The 26,310-nt window shown below is 37.1% G+C and overlaps 1 protein-coding gene across 2 annotated transcripts; it reads right to left on the minus strand.

Annotated features, from left to right (window-relative positions):
• Positions 1-660: 660 nt before the first annotated feature.
• Positions 661-26,300, minus strand: Qtrt2 (queuine tRNA-ribosyltransferase accessory subunit 2). Of its 2 annotated transcripts, none has more exons than XM_005327605.5 (9): positions 26,135-26,300; positions 18,232-18,452; positions 17,394-17,449; positions 15,689-15,765; positions 13,869-14,081; positions 9,287-9,486; positions 6,585-6,736; positions 4,630-4,747; positions 661-2,902 (listed from the first exon to the last, which is right to left on the minus strand). In XM_005327605.5, the coding sequence occupies exons 2-9, from the start codon at positions 18,429-18,431 to the stop codon at positions 2,671-2,673; spliced, it is 1,248 nt and encodes a 415-aa protein (XP_005327662.1). In that variant the 5' UTR covers positions 18,432-18,452; positions 26,135-26,300; the 3' UTR covers positions 661-2,670. The 2 variants fall into 2 exon arrangements, with proteins under 2 accessions (XP_005327662.1, XP_040126285.1); XM_040270351.2 differs by lacking the exon at positions 26,135-26,300 and adding an exon at positions 21,951-22,185.
• Between the last annotated feature and the right edge of the window lie 10 nt (positions 26,301-26,310).

Here is a 26,310-nt window from a genome sequence, read left to right on the forward strand (position 1 = left end):
CAGCATGGTAACATGGACTACACTTGCTAGTATGTGCTATTCCTCATTGGATTATTCCTCTCTATTCAATCCTAACCCTAACCCTAACCCTTCAACCTAGGAGCAAGTCAAAACAAGAATCTATTTAGTGCAATGGTCAACTGTTGAGTTTTACTCAGATGGAGCTACAATATAAACTGGGAGCTGAGTAGTAACAGGCCTTCAGGCAAATTACTCAACTTTCCTAAAATTTCTGGTAGATCATCAGGAAGGCTACTCTACCTTCCTGAAACTCAAGTTTTAACCTCAATATAGTAATACCAGTACCTCATAGTGAGGCTTTAAAGGTGAGATTCACATGGAATGCATTTACTAAGTTGCTTGGTACAATAAAATCTCCCAAGATTGTGATAGTTATTTTTTTAAAATTATGTACTATCATGGTCTTATGGCCTCTGATTATATAGAGATAAGGAAATCTTCAAAACACATATCATTTAATAATAGTTCCTCTTTGGATTCTGCATTTAGCATGAAAGTTCTTAAAGCAATGGATACAGATGGAATAGAGAAAAAATATTTTTCCAGTGAGAAATCTCTAGAACATTTCTGGTGCCATGGAAATTTAATATTTTGTCTTAATAGACTCACTACCACTTACAGAAAGCAATACACAGTGAATTTTTTAAATTAAAAATGTTTATTAGATATTGCCTTTAATAGATTTACTACATTAAAGGACAGAAACTTTTTTTGAAATGTGCTAATAAGAAAAAGACCCAGGAAACTGAATAATGTTGAACAGAATTTTCAGTATTTTGGACATAAATAAAACTCATAACTTTTATATGGACTCTGGGATATTTACTGATAATCCTTCAACAATGGGTTTGGCATTGAACAAGAAATATGAACACATAAATAAGTATAATACAATAGTTCCAAAAGAATTAGATCCTTGAGAACAGAAACTGTGTCCATAAGTGTCCTTTGCCATTCACCAAGAAGTTAAATCACTAAAAAGAAAACATATAGATGGGTTCCCAACACATAAAAATACAAGAAACACATAATAACTACAAACAACATTCAATAATGCCCACTAAAATTTAAAAACCAGAAAAGCATAAGAGGGTAAAACAATGCATTTGTTACCAAAAAAGTCTTTTTGGTTTGGTTATTGTTATTTTACAAAAATGACTATATACGTGTATTTGTATTCCTTATAAAAATTGACAAATATAGAAAAGCACAAAATAAAATAAAAATAACCAGTCATATCATCAACAAAAATATTACTCCTCTTCTGGCAAGAACAAAATCATACAATCAGAGAGGATCAAGGAAGGACCCCCCCAGGATCTCTGATGCTAATTCACCAACAACCCCAAAATTGATAGGCAGAACTTCATTTTAGTGCTAAATATCTATTCTATTGCCTGTCTCCTGGTACTGCTGTATTTTTTTTAAAAATCAGGTCAATAGTGATGAATAAGCAAGGATGAAAAGTATGTTTAGTACTCTAATCTAAAACTTTGTTTCTCAAGAAAAAAAAAAATGTTTTCTTGGACATCATGCAAGTGTTCTGACCCTGAACTGTATCCCCAGCTTTTTTTCACTTTTAATTTTGAAACAGGGTCTTACTAAGTTGCCCAGGCTGGTCTCTAACTTGGAATCTTCCTGCTTTCAGTCTTCTGAGTAGCTAAGATTATAGATGGGCTTGGCATTGAACAAGAAGTATGAACAGATAGATGTACACTACCATGCCTGGTTGTTCCTCAAATTTTAAAGCTAGAAGAATCTTAGAAGCTCATATCCACTATGCCTGTCCCTGTTTATTCATGAGGTAACAGGCACAGAGGCCTAACTCGTTTTCCTAGGCAACACAGCTAAGTAGGACTAAAACTGATCTTCTAATTGCCCACCAGGCTTCATTCAAGGGGACAAACTAGAAATGAATCTCCACAAGTGACAGGACTATAGTCATTTCATGAATAGGATGTTGATGAACCTGAGGGGTGGAGTATAGTGGATCTGTATGACCAGTCGAAAGCAGCTAGGTACACTTTTGGATCCTACGAGTAAGAACAGTGGTTCTAGGAAGACAAATAGACCCACTGGCCAAATGAAGAAGAATGACTTGGGTCAAAGTTCATAGGAGCATTGGTTAAACCCCATGTTCCAGGGCAGAGGCAAACATGGTTAAGTCACAAGAGCCCTTTTAGAGGGACTGTATTACCACGGCAGCATGGAAGATAAAAGTATCCAAAAGAGCTCCCCAACTATGAGGATCAAAATTAAGAAAACCTCAGTCAACAGTCATGTGTCCACAGAGGTTATGCTACTCATGCACAGTCATCTCCATCTCAGTGTTCCCAGAATCTCATCCTCCTCTTCGAGGGTATCTTCTCACCTCTGGTTTTTTACTAAATGAGTCTCTACCTACTAATAGAATTGGCCTAGAAATTTTACAGATGATGGTTCAATCCTTTTGGATCAATCTAGGCCATTTAAGTCTTTAGAAGACATCTTTTCACCCTCATGTGGGCAGTTTGGGACAGACATTCTTTATTTTGACAGATTTTATTCCAAATTTAAATGCTTCAAGCTATGACTGATTCTTCTTTTCTTCTTTCCATGTTATAACAGTGATACAAGCTCAGTGCAGAGGCAGATTTGTATTGCCAATTCTTAACATGCTTGCCTGTGGATGAGTTCTTTCAACTGTGCCAGTCTGTCACTTTTTAGTGCTTCCCGGATGGATTGGAAAAATCCAAAGTAGTGTTCAAAATTGTGTGTCATTAGCAGGACCCCAGCCAGCAGCTCATTGGTCACCAGTAGATGGTGGATGTATGCACGAGTGTGATTTTTACAGGAATAACAGGAACACCCTCTTACCAGTGGATTAAAGTCCTCTTGATACCTGCAAAAGGAAGCCACAGTGACATTCTAGAAAGTGAAGAATATAAGAAAGCCACAACCTAGACTATCTGTTTTGCTGGTAAAGTTACCAATCGTTAATAACAAGCCTGGCAAATGTTTAGTGCTAGGCACCTCCATAAGATGGCAATGTGGATAAAAGTTAGCAAAGAATGCGATGAATCATGGAGACTAGGGAGTTTTCCTCTAATGGATGCAATCTTCAAGGCTGGTGGCTAAAAAATCCACATGGTCACTCATGTTGAGCACTGAAAAGGCACACAAGGTTAGGAAATGCTGGTCTGACACTTCTCATTGAAATACATGGCATAACTTTCTACTTCCATAGCTGTTGTAGTTTATAAAGCATTTTCACACACACTGTCTTATTTAATCTGCATCTACTCTTTGAGATAGCTGTTTTTATGGGGTTTACAGGACTCTGGGCCTACCCAGAGTGAATTCTGGCTACAACTCACTTGGGAAAGTCACTTAACATCTATCTGTGCCTTTGTTTCTCATCCATGAACCAAAGGTATTCCACCTCACTGAGTTGTTGAGAGGATTAAATGAGTTAAGAGAGCTGAAAGGGCTTGAACTCTGCTAGGCGCATACTAAGTACTATACAGTACTATACTAAGTACTATACAGTACTAAGTATACTAAGTACACACTATAGAACTATATACACTGTACTATATAGTACTGTACTATAGTATACAGTAAAGTATAGAATTCTGCTGGGCGCATATTAAGTACTATACAGTACTATACTAAGTACTATGCAGTACTATACCTTTTATCAGCTATTAAAGAGAAGCTAAGTGACTTAACCAATGTCTTATATTTAAAAGCAGTGCTAGAATTTGTCTCCAAGTCTCCAAAACTTAAAGTCTAGCACTGATAATAAGCATACTATAATTCCCAATTACATCTACAAAAAAAAAAAAAAGAGGAAATTTTAGTAGTACTGTAACCATTTATATTTTAAAATACAAAAATATTTTAAACAGAAATTAATCTCCTTGGGTATTTTACGTAAAGTTAAATGAGTTAGATTTTACTATTTCAGACCTACATCAAGAAGCCCCAATAAAATATAAATAGAAACTAAGATTTTCATGTTCTTTCATAAATTCCCAAGTCTCTACTATTACTAGACTGACATAAGTAAGTCAGAATCCCTAGAATGTCCCTTCACAGAAACCAACAAATCCTCATCCTGAAGGGAATGCACCAAACTCACAGAAACACCCCTCTCTGGTACTGAGGATTATCACTTTTGATCAAATGTGGAGTTACAGTGTATCTTAGTTCATTCTTTATTGAGGCAAATGTTTTATTTAAGATTTATAACTTCACATAACCAAGACAACTTGAGTTCCTTACAAGTTATAAACTTTGTTTTATCTTGAAATCCAATTTCACTCCATTATTATTTAAAGTACTTGGAAGGAATAAAAGACACCAAACAAATGGATTTGGTCTAATCTTTTGACAGCTTTTCTAAAGCAATTGTTATCTAGCCTCAATTTTTTGACAAGATAAAGTACACAAATTCATCTGCAGAAAAAAGTTTTTCTGGAACCAAATTTGAGAAGGCCTAAGTAATATCCAACTATAAGTATTTTATGAAGTCATAAACTGAAAAAGGAACAGTTACATAAACTTTTAAAACAGATGAAAATTAAAAAGTTAGAAATCAAAATTCAAACTTCAAAAAATTTTTACCTTTTTTCCTTCAGATTAATTTCAAATGATGTCATTTCTTGATTGCAATCAGTTGTTTTAATTTTCTCTATTTGATCCACAGATTTGATTTCTTCTTGTGTCCCATTCTGTTGTAATACTGAAGGACAAACCAACAGAAAGTCTTGAATGAAGATTAGATAGAGTAGTCATTGGAAGAATTTTATTTTAGTTATTATTTCATGCCCTTTGACCCTATAATTCCACTCTTGAAATTTATCCTAAGGAAATCACACAAGAAAGAAAAATAGCAGTATACTCCCAGATGATTACTGACCTATTATCTTCCATATCAAAACAATTTGAGATATTCAATGTCTAAGCAAACTATGGTTTTAGGTATGTAACATATAACCCTACTATCAAAGAATGATTTTAACTAACATTTAATGTGTATGTATGTGCTGGGGTTATTCCTTATCCTCATCTCAAGTGTACACGCAAATAAAAACAGGGCTTTGTAGTGGTCTATATTTCAAGTAGATTATACAATATTAATTGGCAAAAACTTTAATGTACAACATACTTACACAAACACTACAAATATGATTAATAAAACTATTTCAGTTTTCCTAATCATGAAGGAATGTGGCTTTCTCTAGCCAAAAAGGAACTTGCTCCTTCCGGAGACACAGAACTCAATGTCAGCCTCTTCGTAGAGCTTTGCATATATTCATGGTACTGGAAGACTAAGTTATCTCTGTCCTGGTGGAAGTAATTTAGTTTGTAAATTAAGTCATGAAAATGTATAAAGTGTTAATGGTATGCCTATTCACATATATCATGCTCTGGTCTGTCTAAATGAACAGTAAAATTGACCTCCTATATATAAGAACTTGATCAACCTAATTTATTTTGTATCTAGAAGTAATCTGATTTAGATTAATATCGAAGTTGCTTTATAAAAGTGTGACATCTTCTGAATGAAATTTAATCACTTGTAGGAAATAAAGGGAACATTTAAAGAATTCTGGGGTCCTACTCAAAGTTAAGGTTGGCTGTGGTCAAGGAAGAGTTCAGAGGAAACCAGAGAAAGGAAAATGAAAAGGAAAGACCATCTCCAAAGCCAGAGGGGGATGGGGCAGACAATAGTCTCCAGCACAACTGCTTCAAGAGACCCCCAGCCACAGGCTGTATCCGGTTCCTTTTCCACTGCCAAGTGAGTGTTAGAATCTAAAACTGCTTGCCTTGACTTCTGAATAACTAAACAATAAAAGAAAAATGGCAGTGCTTCAAAGCAATATTAACAGAGGAAAACAGCTTTCTCATCTCAGTGTGTAAAAAAACTCCAAAAAGCTAAATGCAACACCAGGATCAGATGATGGTAAGGCTCCCTGTAATTTAATTGCATGGGGTTTAGGTTTACAAAAATGGGACTTACAAAAGCAAAGAACTCTTTTTTGGGGCGGGGGCGGGGACAAATTAACTTTTACCAAGTAGTTCAAAGGTTTTCAAAATTTTCTTAGATTTTTATCACAATTTACTCTGAATGTTCTTTTTTCAGCTTAACAGAAAAGGTCTTGTTTTTACTCACTACAATATCAATAACCCTATATTGAAGAGTTACATGTATAGTTTTAAGTACCTAGTTTTGTATGCCAAAATGCCAGGGCATACAGATAACACACAAAGATGGCATTTTATAAAAGACTGGCTTGAGGGCTGGGGATGTGGCTCAAGCGGTAGCGCTCTCGCCTGGCATGCGTGCGGCCCGGGTTTGATCCTCAGCACCACATACCAACAAACTTGTTGTGTCCGCCGAGAACTAAAAAATAAATATTAAAAATTCTCTGTCTCCTCTCTCACTCTCTCTTTAAAAAAAAAAAAAAAAAAGATTGGCTTGACATGTACATATTTCTGACCTGTAACTCAGGCCAAAAATCAATAGGAAATAGAAGAAACTTCCTTAAGACAGAGATGAACTTCAGAAGACCTACATGTCTCTTCAGGATTCGGCTGGTAATCAAAGCTGAAAGCCAGGGCACATCCTCGCTCTGTCACTAGATAAGGGAAAAAACTCTCAAATAAGTCCACTCCTCTTTCGATACACTCGAGCACTTCATCTGGCCGGCTAATACCACAAATGAGCCTGTGAAAATGACAATAAGAACAGTGACATGAGGACAATGCCTGGAATGACATCAAGAGTCTTTCTGATGAACAGGGCATTAAAAGCAATAATAACAAAAGACAGCAATCAGGGTTGGAGTGGCTGGCAGCAGATAGCAACATGTGGTAGAAAGAGCTTAGGGCTTTGAAGGAAGAGAGAGATGAGCTTACATCCTAGCTCTACCGCTTATTTAACTGCTGTGTTATTTTGGGCAGGTCTTTAACATCTCTGAGTTAAGAGCAGTAATATATTCCTCCACAAAATCACTGTGAGGATTAATAAGATATTTGGAAAAGCATACAGTATAGTTCCTGACTCTACAGAAACTCAATAATGGTTGGTTTTTCTTTCCCTTCTCATTCTTTCTGAACAGCCTCCCTGGTCTTGGGTGAACTGTATAGCTCATATATATACTATAGAGATTTTTTTTTTTTAAGAGTGCAAAGCCATATGCTTTCTTTCTCCTTCAAATTATTAACTGAATTTTTCTTATAATTATTTTTCAAAATTGGTTCAGTAAAGATATTTTATGTACCATATTCAGGATAGCTTCATTTATACAGTGACTCTTGCTCTTAGAATTTGAACTCTGGCCACAAGATCTAAGAATCTAGTTGGTTTTCTTTATATTTTCTCTGTCAACAGAAAGTCTGCACCGTAGAATGAAATGGTGTTTTCTGAGGGACTAGATAAGGCATTCAGAGAGTATTAATAATTTTCAGGCAGGTTTTGCCACTAAAACAAAATGGTAGAGATGCATTTGATCAGGCTGGCTGATTGAAACTATTTTTTATGTTTGTTTTTCTACTGATAGCCCCTTTTTCATGAACTGGAAGAGAAGAGCTTACATAGTCTCTGATTTCTAAAAGAAGTTCAAAAAAAGGCTTATGTAATATTAAACAAGCAGAAACCTTAAATATATGCCAGTTTTCCTGACTACAGTTTCCTTCAAATAATGTAGTGTTTTAGAACTCCTCTCCAACTGAAGCTGGCATTTCTACATGCTGATAGAAAGAAAAACAATCCCAGCTTTCAAATTCAGTAACAGACATCTGTGAGCACTTAACACAAAAAAGTCCAGAAAATGACTAGGAATACTAGTGCTGAGTTGTTATCTGAACCAGAATGAAACAAGGACAGGGAGTGCAATGAATACAAGAGGATGAGGATAAACACTGGGGCAAAAGCTGGGTGGGAAAACCCTTTTCTGCATGGTCTTTACACAAATGTGCAAAAATTCATTGACCTGTATCCAATCATTTGTGCATTTTATTGCATGTTATACCTGAATTTTTAAAAAAGTAACAAAATGACATATTCTATATACTATTCAATAGCCCTCAAGGAATACCAGGCAGCACCCCATAATCAAACATATATATATATGCAGGGAAAAAAGCATGATTATTCACACCAAGTGAAATAAAAGACTACAAAGTCTTTTTTTTTAACTGACAGATAAAATTGTATGTATTTGTCATATACAACATGTTTTGAAGTGTGTGTGTGTGTATATATATTTATTAGAAATGGTTAAATCTAGCTAATTAATGAATGCATTATCTCATCTAATTATCACTTTTATGGTGAGAACACTTAACATCCATTCACATTGCCTTTTTCAAGAATACAATTTATCATCATTAACATGGTCACCAGAAGGTACAAAACATCCCTTAAACTTATCCCTCCTGTGCAATTATATATCCTTTGACCAACACCCTCCTAACCCACCCACCCAAGTCACTTATAAACACTATTCTACTCTATATTGTGACATAACTTTTTTTAGGTTCCACATATGAGTGAAATTGTGCAGCACTGGTCTTTCTGCGCTTTGGTTATTTCACTTAACATAATGACCTCCAGGTTTACCTGGTGTTTTGTTTGTTTTCCTCTTTTAAGAAAGAAAGAGCTAAAATTTAGGAAGCCTAAGGTGACATGAGCTTCTTTCAGAAACTTCTAATTTGTAGCTTTGAATCTTGCAGATCATCTCTGCTCATGAGTACATAGCAAATCTGCAAGTATGGAAACATGAGAACCAATCCCACTTATGTTGCCAATTCCCTGAACTTCAAAAAATGACACTACTCACTACCTATCTCAAATCTAAAACTTCTTATTAGTAGAGCCTCAATGTATTAGGCATCCAAGATCTGTCCTCAACTTTCCTTGATTTAAACCAGAATTCCACATGACTCTACACCTGTCCTCAAGTAACAAGTTAGAATGAACAAAAACAATATTTATACTTGGCACAAGAATGTGAGGAAACAGTATAACACTTGCCCTCACTTATGGGGATCAATACAGTAATTCACATGGCAATCATCCTCTGTTCTACATTCTGAAATCAGGGCAGGCTAAGCTTGATGAAAACTTCCCTCACAGTCTGCTGAGAAAAGGACAGAAAGGACATAATCAAAACATCAGAAGGCATACTCATACACAGACTGTATCATACACAATTGGCTAGCACTCCTTTCTTGTATCCCTTGAGGTTGGCCCGCATTTCAACTGAACACTAGCCTCGGTTTGTCCTCCGGAAGCTCTGCAGTGACAGACGACAGCAAGTGCAGTCTAGTCTCCAGGGTTGCTGGATTCCCATAGAAGCCATCTAGAAGGAAGCCTCCGACAGGCCGCTTGGCTGTCTCTCGTGCTGACCTCAACCTCTCCTCCATCACATCTCCACCTTCAATCACTCCAATGATGATACTTTTCTGAAGGACCTGAGGTAAGAAAAGGATTGATGCTCTTAACCATTTTCAGTAAGATACTTTTTTACATGACCCTTACATGGTCCAATGGACAGAAGAGATCACAACAAAATTACTGCAGATGAAACATCAAAGGAAGGTGATGCTCCCCAACAATCTCCAGAAACACTCTGCAAAACACAAAACAGGTAAGAAAAGACTCAAGAAACAGGGGCAATCAAAAGGAATCAGCATGTCCTAACTTCGATTAAAACAAAACTAAACAAAATTCAGAAAAACCTCAATGCCCTATATGCATATGGAAAGCTACTAAGCTTCACCAGCAAGGAAATGCAAAGCGGAAACAATAAGATGCCATTTTTGCCAATTACAATAACAAAAAAGTTAAAACACAAATAACAGAGTAGAGGAAAAAGTGTAAGGGAAATGGCATGTAAACACCATCTCATTTCCCTTAGACTTTCACCAAAAAACAGTAAAAATTAGTTCAGCTTTTTAGGAGGGCAAGTAGATAACACCTATTAAAATATCAATATCTTTATCTTTGGATCCTAAAATTGCACTTCTAATGATCTGTCCTATAAATATATTCATTCATATGCATCAAGACATATTTACAAAGATATTTAGAATAATGAAAAACTGGAAACAACCTACACATTCATCAGCAGAGCAAAAGCATAAACTACGACATATTCATAACATGGCTTCCTAGAGTTATTTTAAAAAGAATGAAGTAGAGATACTAATTAAGTGCATGGACAGGAATTTTACAACTTTGTTAACCAAAACCAAATAAATTGTTGAACATGTAATCATATGCCCATAATACAGGCATGCATATCTATGCTAGTTGATTGGTTGGTTTGTTTTTGGTACTGCTGATTAGACCCAGAGTCTTTTTACCATTGAGCCACTTTCTATTTTTTATTTTAAGACAGGGTCTCACTAAGTTGCTTAGGGCCTTACTAAGTTGCTGAAGCTGGCCTTGACTTGTGATCCTCCTGCTCAGCCTCCTGATTCACTGGGATTATAGGCATGTGCCACTGCACCTGATTCTAATATTCATTACATGTATACAACTCCAAAAATAAGCCTTGCAAGGACATACACAAATCAATATTGGCTCTCTGATAAAAGAAAAGGATGGGGAGGAAGTCTGAAACACTGTAAAGAAGGAATTTCACCCCTTCATTTAAGCAGAAGGGAAAGAATCAGACTATTTTGGCTGCTGTGTGAAAAATAAAGATGAGTATGGCTAAGGAACGCGTAGGAGACAATTTAACTAACCTAAGTGAAACACAAGATGATCTGGACTAAGGCCCAGGCAGAGGAAGAAAGAGTACAAATAAAATTTGAAACTGCATCAAGAGGTAGGATCAATACAACCTGGTGAATTATTTTTCTTAGTAGAGGATGAAGATGAATTCTAGAAAGACTGGCTCCTGTTTTGGAAATTCAGGGAGATGGTGCTAAAAGCAAAGACAGGGAATAATCTTAGAAAAATAGTGGAGGCTGAGGCACAATGATTATTCTGCTTTGTGCACTCTAAATCTGAGGTATTAATGGGATGTGCAAACAGCAATTTCAATTCAACCACTGAATATATGAAGCTTAAGTTATATAAATATATCTGACACAAGTTAGGTCATCCAGACTAGAATGTTAGGCATTTGACTGACATCACTTTCCTCTCCAGTTTCTGTGGCAGACAGGGCTAACAGACAACTCTTCCTATGGCACTGGGCAAGGTGGTAAGCTCCATGAATGAAACCCATTTGCCATTCCTGACCTAGGGAATGTATGGAGAAAAAAGCAAGCTTGGGCTGGGGATGTGGCTCAAGCGGTAGCGCGCTCGCCTGGCATGCGTGCGACCCGGGTTCGATCCTCAGCACCACATACAAAGATGTTATGTCCGCCGAAAACTAAAAAATAAATATTAAAAAAATTCTCTCTCTCTCTCTTAAAAAAAAAAAAAAAAGCAAGCTAAAAACAGATTTGGGGAGCTTCAATATTGAACATGCAGAATAAAAGGATCCAGTGAATAAGATGGGGAAGACATCACAGAAATAGAAAAAGATGCATGCAAATACACAAAACATGTAATTACACAGGACTGCCCCTTCACATGACTAGTACAACCATGTGAAGAAGTAAGGTCATATAATTTACTGTCTAAAATGGAATGCATGGAAGTAATGTGAAATAAGGCTGCTTGCAATAATAAAAATGAGGAACCTGAGGCACATCTGGCCTTTCTAAGAACTATACTCCCTATCATACTCCCTGTCCTGCTTGCTTGCTTGCTTGTTTACTTGCCTGCTTTCTTTCAGAACTGGGGACTGAACCCAGGGGCCATCTACCACTAAGCTACATCTCCAGCCCTTTTTATTTTTTGTTTTGTGACAGTGTCCTAATAAGTTGCCCAGGCTAACCTTGAACGTGCAATCCTCCTGTCTCAGAGTCACTGAGATTATAGGCATGTACCACCATACCCAGCACTGTCCTGCTGCTTTCTATGTATCCAAATGTTACCAACAAAGATAATTACTAATTCAAAATAAATGCTATCAAGCCAACATTATCTACCCAGACCTATAGCAATGTCCCTATGCTGGACTCCTACTGAAGATAATATGAGTTTTATTTAGAATGACCACTGTTTCCTCTAATATTTCATGTACATTAAGTTTATTAGCCAAATTATATTTTTATTGCTAGCATCAAAATAACCATGTTCCTCAAAATGAGCTTAGACCTGATTAGACCTGATTAAATATATATATATAAAATTTACTCCACATAAATTATCTTAAATATTAGAAGTCTCTTGTCTGATCACTATCTTTTGTTCCCTCACCTCCTCTGCTCTCCTAATAAATGCATCCTCTTCCAACTTCACCAAATTTGCTCTTGGGCTCCCTTATATACTGCTACAGTTTCATCTTCCTCACCATCATAATCATTCACCATCAACAAACATTTACTGAGGTTTACCATGTGCCGGTCTTCTGCTACATGATGAAAATACAAAAACGACATAGAAATTGAGCTTAAAGAGGCCACAATTTAATAAAGGTAAATGCATAAGAAATCACTGGAATATAACTGGGGTTATAATACAACTACAAATTAAAGGGATATCAAAGGATGAATAGCATCTTCTGGGAAAAATCAGGAACCAGTTTCATAGAATGGTGAATGGAATGAAGTAAGCCAATGGGAGCAAGTATGGGATTATGGCTGGAGATTAAAAAAATAAAAGATATAGTCCAGAAGAAAGTCTGTATACAAAGTCTGTATACAGGTGGCCCAAGAATAAAACAGGCAAATGCCATAAAGAATTGTAAATAATTCAGGAAGGTCAGAGTGCAGGCCACAGGAGAAAAGACCACAATGAGCCGAAAAGTAGGTGAAGGCCAGGTCACAGGTGTACATGCCGTGTAAGAGTTGAAGTGGAGAGTCATTAAATTCTTTTAGGAAAGTAGGCAATGGGCTTGTACTTGGGTATTACAAAGGTCTCTTAGAAAGCAGGGCTGAAGATGGATTAAATAAAAAAGACAATAGAGACAGAAAGAATAATTCAAAGGTAACTATATAAGAGATGATGAAGTCATAGTTTAAGGTGGTGATATGAAGGGTGGGAAAAAAGAGGCAGATTCTAGATATATTAGGGAGATAGAATCAAGGGAGAGTGAATAAATGGATATTAAATATGCACGCAGAAAAAGATTCTTAATCCAGGGGTGGTGGAGCATGCCTGTAATCCCAGAAGCTTGGGAGGCTAAGGCAGGAGTATTGCAAGTTTGAGGCCAGCCTGGGCAACTTAGGCAGGCTCAAAGCAACTTAGCAAGACCCTGTCTCAAAATAAAAAAATAAAAAAGTGCTGGGGATATGGCTCAATGGTAAAGTGCCCTTGGGCTCAATACTCAATCAATCAATCAAAATAATCTTGAAAATCTCAAGTTTCTGGACTAAGGAACTTGAACTGAGATAAAGTATTAAGGAAGAGTGAAAGAAAGAACAGGTTTGAAGAAGTAAGACAAGAAGTCTGATTCCCTCTGAGTTTGATGAATAGCAACTAGTTTGAGTAATACAACCAAGCTATGGCCAGTAGTTATGTAACTGAAGTTATATGGACAAATCTTGACAGTACATATAATTTTTAGAATTATTCAGCAATTAAAACAAAGCTTGGATATGACACATATAATGTGATGAAAACAGAGCCTAAGATAGAATCCTAGAAAATATTAGTTCTCAGAGTTCAAGGAAGAAAAATAAAAACAAGTGAAACAGACCAAGAAGCAGAGAAGTAGAAGGAGAAACAGAAAAGGAGGTATCACAGAGTGGAAGGAGTTTCAAGAGAAAAGAGGGGTGGTGGTGCAGCATACCTCTGACTTTTCCTGTAGCCGCAGGCAGCTATCTAGGAATAGGAGGGATCGGTCCACAGACTTTCTGGCCCTCTTTGTGGAAGTTGTTTCCTCACAAGATGCTTCTCCATCTGAGAGGCACTGGAACCAGTCTGGCTGAAGGGCTTGCTGAATTGCCATGAACTTGGATACAGTCATTTCTACTCGTCCTCCAACACCCCACACAGACACAGACTGCCATAAAGCAAGACAAAGAATTAGCAAGAGTAAGATAAAAAAAAGAGAGAAAGCAATAAAGTAATAAAGCATTAATTCTTTACAACCGAAGAGATGGTATCAATTTAGGATCTAGACATGGTGGGTAAAAATCTGTCTCATGGAGAGAAAAAGCAAATTTCCAAATTTCAAATGCTCCAGAGATCTGACAGTTCATAAAGAATCCTTCAATGGTAATGCAAGCCAACTTTTGAGTTAGCCCCCCAAAGAGTCCTCAGTCACACTTTTCTAACACAATCTTCCATTGTCCCCAATCACATCTCTCCTACCCAACTTCACCCTTGCTATTCCTGAACAAACCACAGACTTTGGTTCTTCGCTTTTGATGGCACTATTCCTTTTGACTGACATGTCCTTCTACTTCTTTGCCTGGAAAAATACTATGTGTCCTTCAAAGAACTGAATTTAAATATCATCTAACATGTTCCCCCAACTGTTCCTGGGTGTAATGAATTATTTAATCCTCTAAGCTCTTACAGAAATTTGTATTTCTTTCTTTTACAGAAAAAAAACACTTATTATACCATTTTATATTTATCTGCTAGAATATTTTACTTTATACCTATATCCCAAAAGCATATTCTGGAGCCCTACATGTTAACATTTAGTAAGTGTTTACTAGGTTCAGGTAGATACAGAATTACATGCAAAGACATCAACCCTTTAGTTCATGAGAATCACTATATCATATTCCATCTTTGTTTAATCTTTCCCCTACAGGATCTGTTCTTAGATGAGATCACCAGGGACACAGATGGAGAAGCCACAAATGGTCTTTCCAGTATGTACCAAAGGCATAAGAGTGCTGTTTAAATGAAGTCTTCCCCTGTTAAATAGGGAAGATAACTGAGGTCAAATATTGCCTTTTGAATTCAAATTATAAAATTTAAATAAAGCTTAAAACAGGAGAATAATTGAAAATAGTATTCTTAGATAAATCAACATTGTTGAGATCAACAAAGTGAGTGCAGGGAAAGTGATTTCATTCGTAAAGCAGTAGTACCTGCTGAGGCCTCACCTGAACACTGGCCTCAGAGATCCTGCCAACGGGGACACCTCTAGATTAAAACTTTTAAGGGAGTCCTTTTGATACCACTCTTCACTAACTAAGATCTCAGGCTGTGGACCCAGCTTTTTCAAATTCTGTTCTAGCAGCAAGCAGTATTACACTGAGGTTCTACTATATATAGTTACACATGTGATAACACTCACCAGCAACTTTCCCACTCTCCCTGGAGTTATTAAAACTGCAAATACAGCATGGCATCAAAAGACAATTGTCTTCTCCCATCATAGCAACTTCTTTTTTGGGCACGTGCTTGACCCTCCTCCACACCCCACTTTTTTGTAACAAAAAATGCTGAGGATATATTCCTCCCCTTAATTCATCCTTACGCAGCCATATTCTCTCTTATATTTCAGCCCAATTCCATTAAAATCATCACAATAAACAGAAGATATAAAGGAATTCAACCCAGACAGAGAGAATCTCACTTCTGAGGAGACATAACAGGCTGACTTCCTGGAACAAAGCTGCAGCCTTGGAGGCCCTTCTGAGAACACACCTTATTTGTTACATAACCAGCTGGACAGGGGCTGACTGGATCCTGCAGGGAGCAGTATAAGAGTGATTCTGGCATGCCTGTACAAACACAAAGAAGAACCACTGAGAGTACTTATGTCAACAAAAACACTACTGTAACAGGGAACAGCTTCACATATGTATTGGTGGATATATCAGCTCTAACCACAGTAAACAGTTGGTACCTATCTTGGAATTATAAGTGGCCTATCAGCATAAGCAAAAAGATTACTTTGAAACTTACTCATCTAAAAGAATGGAATGTAATGATTCATGTCTAATGATGTAGTGAGCTGCTACAAAGAAAAGGTGTATCTCAGAGTATGAGATACAATGAAAAGTTTTTAGTGACATGTTGATCCCAATTTCCTTTAAAGAATTTAACATTAAGTATGCTCCTTCTAGGAACCATCCAAAAGGAACTGGTACTAGAAAGATAAAGAGTTATAATCAAAAGGAAATCTCATTAACCACAAATCTCATTAATAATAATCATGGGTCCCTAGGAACAGAATTATAGTGATACTGTGGGATACTACAAATGGATCTCACTCTCAGTATGTTTTGTTTTATTGACTCAAGATGACAGCTTCTTAGGTTCTTTAGTCTAAAAGACAGCCACTTAAAAAAAAAAAAATCTAAAACACCAATTAGTAAAACACCATTAGTAGTTAAATTTCATATACTACCCAAATTTCCCATAAAAAGGTGGCGGGGGGATTCCATTCAAAAAGAGATAAATAAAGTGAGTTACAAACCTCTGCAGTTCACCTCAATTTTCCACAATTTCAATTATTATGATTATTTCTAGAAAGCTTACAATAGCTATTTTGACTTAATTACATGCCTGTACACTTTAAAACTGGAGACTACACCTGGCCTCAGATCTAGGAGAATGATGCCACATCAACTCCTCTGATGAACCAACAGAAGCAGAAGACTCACTAACCAATGGAAACAGGATCTGTCTTCACTTAAGTGAGTCCCAGGTATTGGGGAAAATCTTCAGAAAAAAGTGGTCCACAGAAGAACTGGTTCTGTACCTGTCACCATTAAGCTTTTCTTCTAAATAAATGAATACATAAATCTGTACCAAAAAAATCCTACTTTTGGAACAGAAGATAATATCAATATACCAGAATATAGCTGTATATAAAGTCTTCCTCTGCCGTTTTATGAGTGTGGCTCAAGGGATCTTGAATATGCTTTGGATCTTGTGTATGTCCCCTCTGTCCTTTGCTCAGTGCCTGTACCTGTCTTGTAACTGTCTTCCACCACTGCATTCCCACTACTGACCTGGCTAATAAATGCTCTCCTTTGAGCCATCTAAGATGCCCCCTTATCTACTCTCTCAAGAATTCTTTCTTTATTCTGATCACCTTCCACATATTCTCAGAACAGGTATGTGCTCCTCCCTCGGGGGCAATCATGATATACATACATATTCCTAATCCTACAAAGCAGTCACTATATTCTTACTAGAATTACCTGTTTATCTCAGCTAGGATCTGAGTTCCATGAGAGCAACAACTGTTTCCTATACAACTGTGAATACCTAATGGCTGATTCTTGGTCCAAAAGATTTCTATTAGAATAATGAATAAATAAATGCATGAATAAACTATCAATAAGTCAATAGCATCTCCAAACTCCAAATTCATTTAAGACACAAATAATTTAATTTTTACCTATAAAGTTTCCAACTCCTTTCTTATATTCTGCCAAAACTTCATGATGTTCTGCCCTGTAAATAAAACAGAAAAATACATAATAATGAATCATTCTATGGATACTGCATAACAACTGAAGCCTTCTTCTTCTCACTCAAATAAGCTACGTAGTCTTAAATACAGTCTTGTACAACAATATACTTCATTATTCAAGAGACCTTACTAACTAGACTAAGTTCATTACTCAAAATCAAAGCCTTAAATTTGTAAATGGTTCTAGGGGAAGAGAAATTGGCACAGATCAGCTGCTTCAGAATATTTGGATTTTCTTGTTTCTCTTGCCCCTTCAAAGTCACAACTGATATCACAATACTACAGAATAAGTTGATCATACAGTAGGCTCTTCAAATAAGTACAAAGTTGGTTTATATATTACACAAGTCATTTAACTCCAGCAGTTCCATTTTCATAAAGTAGTACTAGCAAGTTCAAGTGCTAAGGCAGAAAAATTATTGAAGCAGAATAACTATGAGGCTGGTGCATGATGACAGCCCCTGAATTCCAAGTTTAGCTCTTAGAGAGAGCATTTCTTGCCCTATTCCTACAGGAAGCAGTAGCAGTGAGGGCAGAGAAGGATTGCAAGTTTGTAGAAAAAGCAGCACAGCACTAATACTCAGGATTCATCTGTGGTTCTAGGTCTGAGCCAAATGATGTATACTGATACCTCTCTTCTGATTTTAATATGAAAATCTATAAATACATATGAGTAAAAGACATTTTTCTCTTTCTTACACCTAACTAAGGTAACTAAACTGCTGCCAGAGTCAATTCTTGAATGATGGGGTCCAATACTTACAGGGATGACAGCGTAAGCTGAGCCATTGCAGGAATCCCATGGATATTATGCAGTGTTTGATGAGTCAGGTGTGGGGCAGAGCCAGTCTTGGTGTACAAAAGGCAGCCTGGAATGTCTATGATGTGGTCCCCTGTTTTGCCTAAGTTTTGTATTTTTCCCAAGCGACAGCCATTAACTACCTTGGTAAGATTCAGCTTCATCCTTAAGGATTAGTCCACTTCCTGTGAGAAAAAAAAGCATTAAATTTAGAAGCTTGGCAACATCTAAAGGCTATGCATTTTGTAAAGAAACAACCTGCATAAAAATGAAAAATAGCATATTATTACTTCTAGTCTATGATTTTTTGGTGGGAGCGGGGATATTAGGAATAGAAGAATGAAAAAAAGACAGAGTATCACAGATCCCTTCTCCAAGGTCCCAGAGCAATATAATGACATCAACTACTTTTAAATTTAGTCATAGAATTTTAGTCAAAGTTGATGAAAACCAAACAAATGGAGGATGGAAGTGAAAAGAATAATCGTGAAAAGAATGCCAATAAGTCCAGGTTCACTCTTAGCTTTGAAAATGTATATAAAGAAGGGTCCCAATGCTTAGGCAATACTGACTGCTGATATGAACCATTTTTTCCTTTCTCTAATTTGAGAGAATACAAAACAGCATAGCAATTTTCCCTAATAATGTTGTTTAGTAATAAAAGCATATTTCAAGACAGCATTCTGATGAATACACATCAAAGAATGTATACCAAAATCAACAAAGATTATATGTAAGATGGGATTATATTCCAATTTGTTCTCAGATAATATCTAAACACAGGTGAGAAAATACATGGAGTATATATGTATTTCATAAGCAATTTTTCATTCCTTTTGTGACTGGGAAAGAAAAACATAGATATCTAATTTCTATAAATATAACGAAGAAAGAAAAGAAAAGAACACCTATTATTTACTGGAAATTGCTAAACAATTAGTATTTGTTGTGGTAAAATCCTGGGTTCTACTTTTTTTTTTTTTTAAGAGAGAGAGAGAGAGAGAAAGAAAGAGAATTTTTCAATATTTATTTTTTAGTTTTAGGTGGACACAACATCTTTCTTTTATTTTTATGTGGGGCTGAGGATCAAACCCAGCACCCCGCACATGCCAGGCCAGAGTGCTACTGCTTGAGCCACATCCCCAGCCCCTGGGTTCTACTTTTAAAATGCACTTCAGAATTGGATAAGCAGGTGTGGTGGATCATTTGCAAAATGTCATTGGACACATCAACATTTTACAAATGCTTTAGTATATCACTACAGCCAAATACCATAATCTTACTCTACCCTCTGGAATTCTTTCCAACTAGACTAGGTCAAGTTTTATTAGTAGACAAATTATTATAGCTATCTAGAAACTCCAACCTCAGATCCTGTACTCTTAAAAAATTGTTCTGGATGTCACCCATTATTTAAGATGTTATAAAACAAACAAGCATTACTTATTATTAAGGAAAGATTACTTTTTTAGGAGGCAAATTCTTAAAATTTAAATATGACAATAACTATCAAGATTAAGCTATTAGACATAGGAAAAATTACTTTCTGTATGATCCAAAAAGAAATGTCATGTTAAACATAAGATATTTGAGGAAAGTCTGGTTGATTTTCTCTGACTGTAACATCATTATTTCAAGTTACCACAAAAGTAAAGACATAAAAATTACTATTATTGGAGCCCATAGAAATGGAGACTGTTAAAAAGAAAAAGTTAAGGGCTGGGGTTGTAGCTCAATGGTAGAGCACTTGCCTTGCATGCGTGAGGCACTGGATTCAATCCTTAGTACCACATAAAAATAAATAAATAAAGATATTGTGTCCATCTGTAACTAAAAAGAAACAAAAAGTTTTAACAAGAAAATAGTTTGTTTTTTGCTTTTGTTTTGTTTAGTTTTTGTGGGACCAGGGAATTGAGCCCTGAGCATTCTATCACTAAGCTACATCATCAGCTCTTTTTAGTTTTCATTTTGAGAGAAGGTTTCACTAAGTTGCTGAGGCTGGCCTCAAACTTGCTCCTCCCCAGTAGCCAAGATTACAGGTGTGTGCTACCATGCCTGGAAAAGGCTATAATACACCCCAGTCCACAAAAAATTGATATACATTAAATCTGATAAGGAAAATTTATCCCCCAGAATTATAAAAATATAATTAAGGCTCACAATATAGAAAACATAGTACCAGAATCACATTCCTTACTTATCAGATAATACTCATCTTATGTATTAATGTATATATATTTTAAACTAACAGAACCCTGAAGCCATTCTGTAGCAAATTAAAGACAGTATTTTGCAACCTAAATAAGCTGTGGAGAATTCAAGCAGAGGAAAACACAAAGTCAGGTGAAATGCACTTCATCACAGCAGCTTAGGAGGCTGAGGCAGGATGACAGGTCAGCCTCAGCAACATAGCAAGGCCCAGGCAACTCAGTAAGACCCTGTCTCTAAATAAAATACAAAAAAGGGCTGGGGATATGGTTCATAGGTTGAGTGTCCCTGGATTCAATCCCTGGTACAAAAAAAGAAAAGGAAGGAAGGAAAGGAGGAAGGAAGGAAGGAAGGAAGGAGGGAAGGAAGGAAGGAAGGAAGAAATACATTTCAGCAGGCGTGGAGGCATGATTTGGGAAGCTGAGGCAGGAAGATTGGAAGTTCCAGGCTAGCCTGGGCAATTTCACAAGACCCTATCTCAAAACAAAAGACAAAAAGGGCGAGGGTGCAACTCAGTGGTAGAGTACTTGCCTAAAATATACAAAGCTCTGAGTTCAAGCTCTGAGTTCAATGCCTTGCACCACCACCAAAACAAAACAAAACAACTTAAATATTTAATAGAGTTCCATCATTGCTACCACACCTTCACCCCCAAGCTGGGACACCTCATAACCATCATCATTCCTTCTGTCATCTTATGATAAGGAATCTAAGGCTCAGCAAGATTACTTAAAGAACTAGTCTGGAACCCAAGTCTTAATCATAAGAGGTATGTGCTCTTCACATTATGACTTTTGAGTAAGAGTAAATCTAACATGCTAAGAGATGCAGTCTGATTAAAAAAAAAAAAAAAAAAAGACATCCTGCAGCCATACCATAGCCATTCAAAGAAAAAGATGATTTTTCAAAACTGCATTTGAAATCTGTGAAACATCTTTCCACCCCAAGAATATACTGTAAAGTCATAAAGAGAAAGTAGCTCTCAAGCTCTGATCTGTGCCAACAGAATGGCACATATGATCAAAGAATGGCTGCCTGCTGTTTCCTCAAAGTCCTCACAGGCTTGCCCTGCTCAGTAAGCTGGCCACTGGTCAGGGATCTGACCTTCTGCCTGGCAAGCTCTGAGTCTCATCTTGTCTATACTCACAGCACAGATCCATCATTTAGGGACTGGCTCAAACAAACCAACCCGAGACTAAACAACAAAATCAGATTATTTACTCTGGAAAGGAAAGTGGGTCAGTCAGTACATTCTTGCCCTACAGAATGCCATTTGGGAACTCAAAATAACACTGTGTGCACAGAGCATCAGAATTAGAAGCATAAGTAACAACTACATACATAATGGCAACTAAAAGGAAACCCAGTTTCTCTTAATATATCCAATCAAATTCTTTAAGGTTGGACATGGGTCTCTCCAAAAGTGTAGAGACAACGAGACCTGAAAGCCCAGACTGGTAGCTTCCAAGACTTACCTTTCTCTTGGGGACCTTTTAGTTCTTTCCTTGTCTGAGGAAGAATGAACATGTTCTAGAAGGCTCCATCATTTAACAGAAGAATCTCAAGGGTAATTAATCATCCACTCACTCCTGAAGACATTTTCTCACACTTCTCTTTCCCACTCTTTCCTCAATTGAAGACATAGCTTCTTTGATTCTTAACCCACAGTCTGTCATTACAGGTCCTTGGCAGCTCTAGTGGACATCACCCATAATTCTTTAATGCAGAGATGGGCTCTCATGTAATACAATGCTTGCATCTCAGAAATTTAACCCCCATAACTTTAAAGATCAAATTCAAAATTCTTAGCTTGGCATACTGAACCCAGTAGGTCAGCTAGAGAGAAACACATGTGGTTCTTTCTATAGCGCTAGACTTTGATGCTGTGTACTCACATTCTGCTGTTTGAGGCTTCTTAAAAGTACCTCCCTAATCATGGTAATTCGACGTGTTGCTGAAGGAAAAGATTAGCAAGGGAAAGCAGAAGAATGGGTTTAAGAAAAAGTGTTGTAATGGATAAACTGCTATTGTCAATGACTCCATTTTGTGAGGAGGAATGTGAACATTAAGAAATGTGACAAAGCTGGGGTCACATTAGAGTAGAGTGCTTGGGGCTGGGGATGTGGCTCAAGCGGTAGCGCACTCGCCTGGCATGCGTGCGACCTGGATTGGATCCTCAGCACCACATACCAACAAAAGATGTTGTGTCCGCCGAGAACTGAAAAATAATTATTAAAAATTCTCTCTCTCTCACTCTTTCTAAAAAAAAAAAAAAAAAAAAAATTGAGTAGAGTGCTTGACTAGCATGCACAAGGCCCTGGGTTCAATCCTCAGCAATGCAAGAACAAAAAAGAGAAAAAGAAAAAGAAATCTAAAAAAGAAAAAGAAATCTGAGGACAGCATCAGAGAATGTACTTCAACTAGAAATCAACAATCAAAAATATAAAATGGGATTTTTGTCCAGAGTGAAACAAACTCTTCCTTTTCTCATTCACTATTCAATGTATGCCAATGTTTTTATAGTTGCACTTCTTTTTGTCAATGGTCTTCAAATATCAACCAGGTTTATTTGCCTTTATTATTATCCTTTCCCCTTTCACTTGTTGTGAGTCTCTTATATTTCTGGTGCTGTACTTTCTACTTTGCTTAACTTATACAGATGAAGTTCCTGGAAAAGTCCTAAGGAAGAACCATCAGAACATAAGGACAAATGATAGGCCTTCCAAGGATCTGTATCTTTACAAGCGCCAACAAAGACTTCTAGCACTTCTGGTAACTTTGTAGCTGTCCTAACACCTTAGTCTACCCTACCATTCAGGTGTCAGGAAAGAAGTAATTTCAATTTATTTCTTCAATGCATTTTCTACATACTGTCATGGAAAGATTTCCAATTTTTGCTAAGGGAATAGAGCAAACATAGGTGACTGCATCTTTTTTTTAAACAATTTTTGATGCCAATTTTATTGAGATACAATTAACATACAGTAAGATTTGCCAGTTTTTGTGTGTGTGTATGTGGAAGGAAAACAATAAACATTTATAAGTACAAAATTACCTCTCCCCTAGTTCCTCCATACAGATTCTACAGTAATTTTCTACATACTGTCATGGAAAGATTTCCAATTTTTGCTAAGGGAATAGAGCAAACATAGGTGACTGCATCTTTTTTTTAAACAATTTTTGATGCCAATTTTATTGAGATACAATTAACATACAGTAAGATTTGCCAGTTTTTGTGTGTGTGTATGTGGAAGGAAAACAATAAACATTTATAAGTACAAAATTACCTCTCCCCTAGTTCCTCCATACAGATTCTACAGTAAGTATATATACATACAAAAAAGTCTGAAGGGCTTCTGAGCTATATGGCGTACTGAGCTGACTAAAAAAATCAAATAGAAATGATAGATGCTAAAATTCTAGAAAACAGTAACAGAAGATGAGAAGACTATTTGGAGGGAAAGTATTCTAAAATTCTTACATTATGTGGTAGGCAAAGAAGAAACTGAATTTAACAAACTTGTTAAGCATGTGTGTTAAAAGTTTAAAACTAGTCAATAAAAATTGATGGTGCCAGGTAAAAGCCTGTAATCCCAGCAGCTCGGGAGAAGATAGGAAGATTGTGAGTTGAAAGCCAACCTCAGCAAAAGCCAGGCACTAAGCAACTCAGTGAGACTCTGTCTTTAAAATAAAAAACAGGGCTGGGGATGTGGCTCAATGGTCCTGTGCCCCTGAATTCAATCCCTGGTATCCTTCCCCACAAACTTGATGACAATACAAAATTTTCAAACCTGCTGGGGATGGATGAAGGAGGATAAAAAAAAAAAAAAATGACTAATCTAATGAAGACCAAGAAAAAGAGACCAAATAAAGCCCATCAAAATAGAAAATACAGGGCTGGGGTTATGGCTTGGCAGTAGAGCACTCGTCTCGCATGTGGGAGACCCTGGGTTTGATCCTCAGCATCACATAAAAATAAAACAAAATAAAGGTATTGTGTCCAACTACAACTAAAAAAAATATTTTTTAAAAATAGAAAATACAAATTAAGATGTAAGGTAGAAGTTCAATAGAGTTATACTAATTTCATCCACTGAAAGGCATAATAACAGTAGCAACTAACATCTATTGGGTAGTTAGTATGTATGTTCTCTATATGAACTCCATCAATCCTCATACCAAGCATTAATAGATGCTATTAATGTCTGCATTTACCAACTGGGAAAATGAGACTGATAAAGTCATCATGGATAAGTGGCAGATCTACTACTTACATTAGACCAAATAAAGCCCATCAAAATAGAAAATACAGGGCTAGACATTAGAATGTCTAGCTTTAGAGGCTATACTCACACTAATAGGCTGATAGCTGCTTAGAGAGGTTCCATCTTGTCCATAAGCACATGCAACGTTTACATATTAATTATAATAATAAGATAAAATTTCATAAATATTTTCTATTGCTGGTCTTATTATTGTTGTTGTTCTCCTTTCTCTCTCCTCTACCTCTAATCCGACTTCCCGGTCTCTACAACCTTTCCCCATACTCATCCAAACATTTAGACATACTTGTATATGGGAGGGGATCTGCTATTACAAAAATAGAAACATAGTATACTATTTGCACTTCTCTGCAATTTGCTTTGCTCTCAGGAATACACAACGGATCATCTCCCCACCACCATCAAAAAAAGAAAGATGGAGTTAACTAACTCTTTTAAAAGAAATTCTTCGCGATATTGCATAGTTCAATGCAACACAATTTATTCAACCATCCCTTTCTGTTGGGCGCTAAAGTTAAAGGGCAGGTTGTGGGAGAGCGGCAAAATCGGAAGGCACTGCTTTCCTGACCTCATTTTCAGCATTTTTCTCTCTCTCTTTTTTTTTTTTTTTAGAGAGAGAGGGAGAGAATTTTAATACTTATTTTTTAGTTTTTGGCGGACACAACATCTTTGTTGGTATGTGGTGCTGAGGATCGAACCCGGGACGCAAGCATGCCAGGCGAGCGCACTACCGCTTGAGCCACAACCCCAGTGAACTTTTGTTTACATTTCCTGGCAGAATGCTTTTCACATATTGATTTTTTTAATCACTACAACACTCCAAGGGTTTAGGTATTATCGTCCCCATTTGCCAACGAGAAAACGTTATGTCTGAGAGTTATTAAGTTGCCTGAGGTCATACAACCCACAAGTAGCTGGATCCCAAGCTCCTGCTCTAAATCTCTGCCTAACAAGCTTACACTTATCACTAAGTGGACCGTCCCCTACAACATCTAGGCTCAGCCAAGAAGGTTGTACTTATCTTGGTCCCACAGGTCTCCTCCAGGGGCCCAGGCCTTGCCAAGCACCTAGCTCAGATTCGAGAACACCTCACGCTCCTAAATACCCTGGGTTATGGAGAAAAACTTTGCGTCGGGGAACTTGACCCTGAGGCGGTCAAAAGGAGTCCCTCTGCTCTCAGAGATGTCAGCACGTTCACACGATTAGTGAGAAATCGAATTCAGAGAAGCCTAGTTCTACCTGGTGACCCAGGAAAAGGAAGAAGAGAGATGGCAGGAGTAGTTACCATTACTGCAACAGAATCAGAAAGCGTCTGGGCCCGACCAGACTCATTAATCCCTAGCAATCACACACCAGGAGGGAGAGGGGACGCTTACCCCTAAAAATATCCCAACTCTTTTGGCCTTCAGAACACTCAAGTCTCCACAGTTCGCTACCACGTGTCCGGCTTGCAGAATTCTCGTCCCCCTAAACGTCCGCCTCCGATGCAGAGCCAATCAAGGAACATTGAGTCATCACCAGGCGCCAGAAAGAAATAAAAGTCCTATCAAAG

This window comes from Ictidomys tridecemlineatus, chromosome 3 (assembly GCF_052094955.1).
Source record: "Ictidomys tridecemlineatus isolate mIctTri1 chromosome 3, mIctTri1.hap1, whole genome shotgun sequence".
NCBI lineage: Eukaryota > Metazoa > Chordata > Mammalia > Rodentia > Sciuridae > Ictidomys > Ictidomys tridecemlineatus.

Coding starts and splice junctions, on each gene's coding strand:
- Qtrt2 (XM_005327605.5), bottom strand. CDS start 18,431: ATGAAGCTGAATCTTACCAAGGTAGTTAATGGCTGTCGCTTGGGAAAA. Junction 6,737..9,286: donor CTTCCGGAGGACAAACCGAG/GCTAGTGTTCAG, acceptor TCATTTTCACAG/GCTCATTTGTGGTATTAGCC. Junction 2,903..4,629: donor ATTAATCTGAAGGAAAAAAG/GTAAAAATTTTT, acceptor TTCCTTTTGCAG/GTATCAAGAGGACTTTAATC.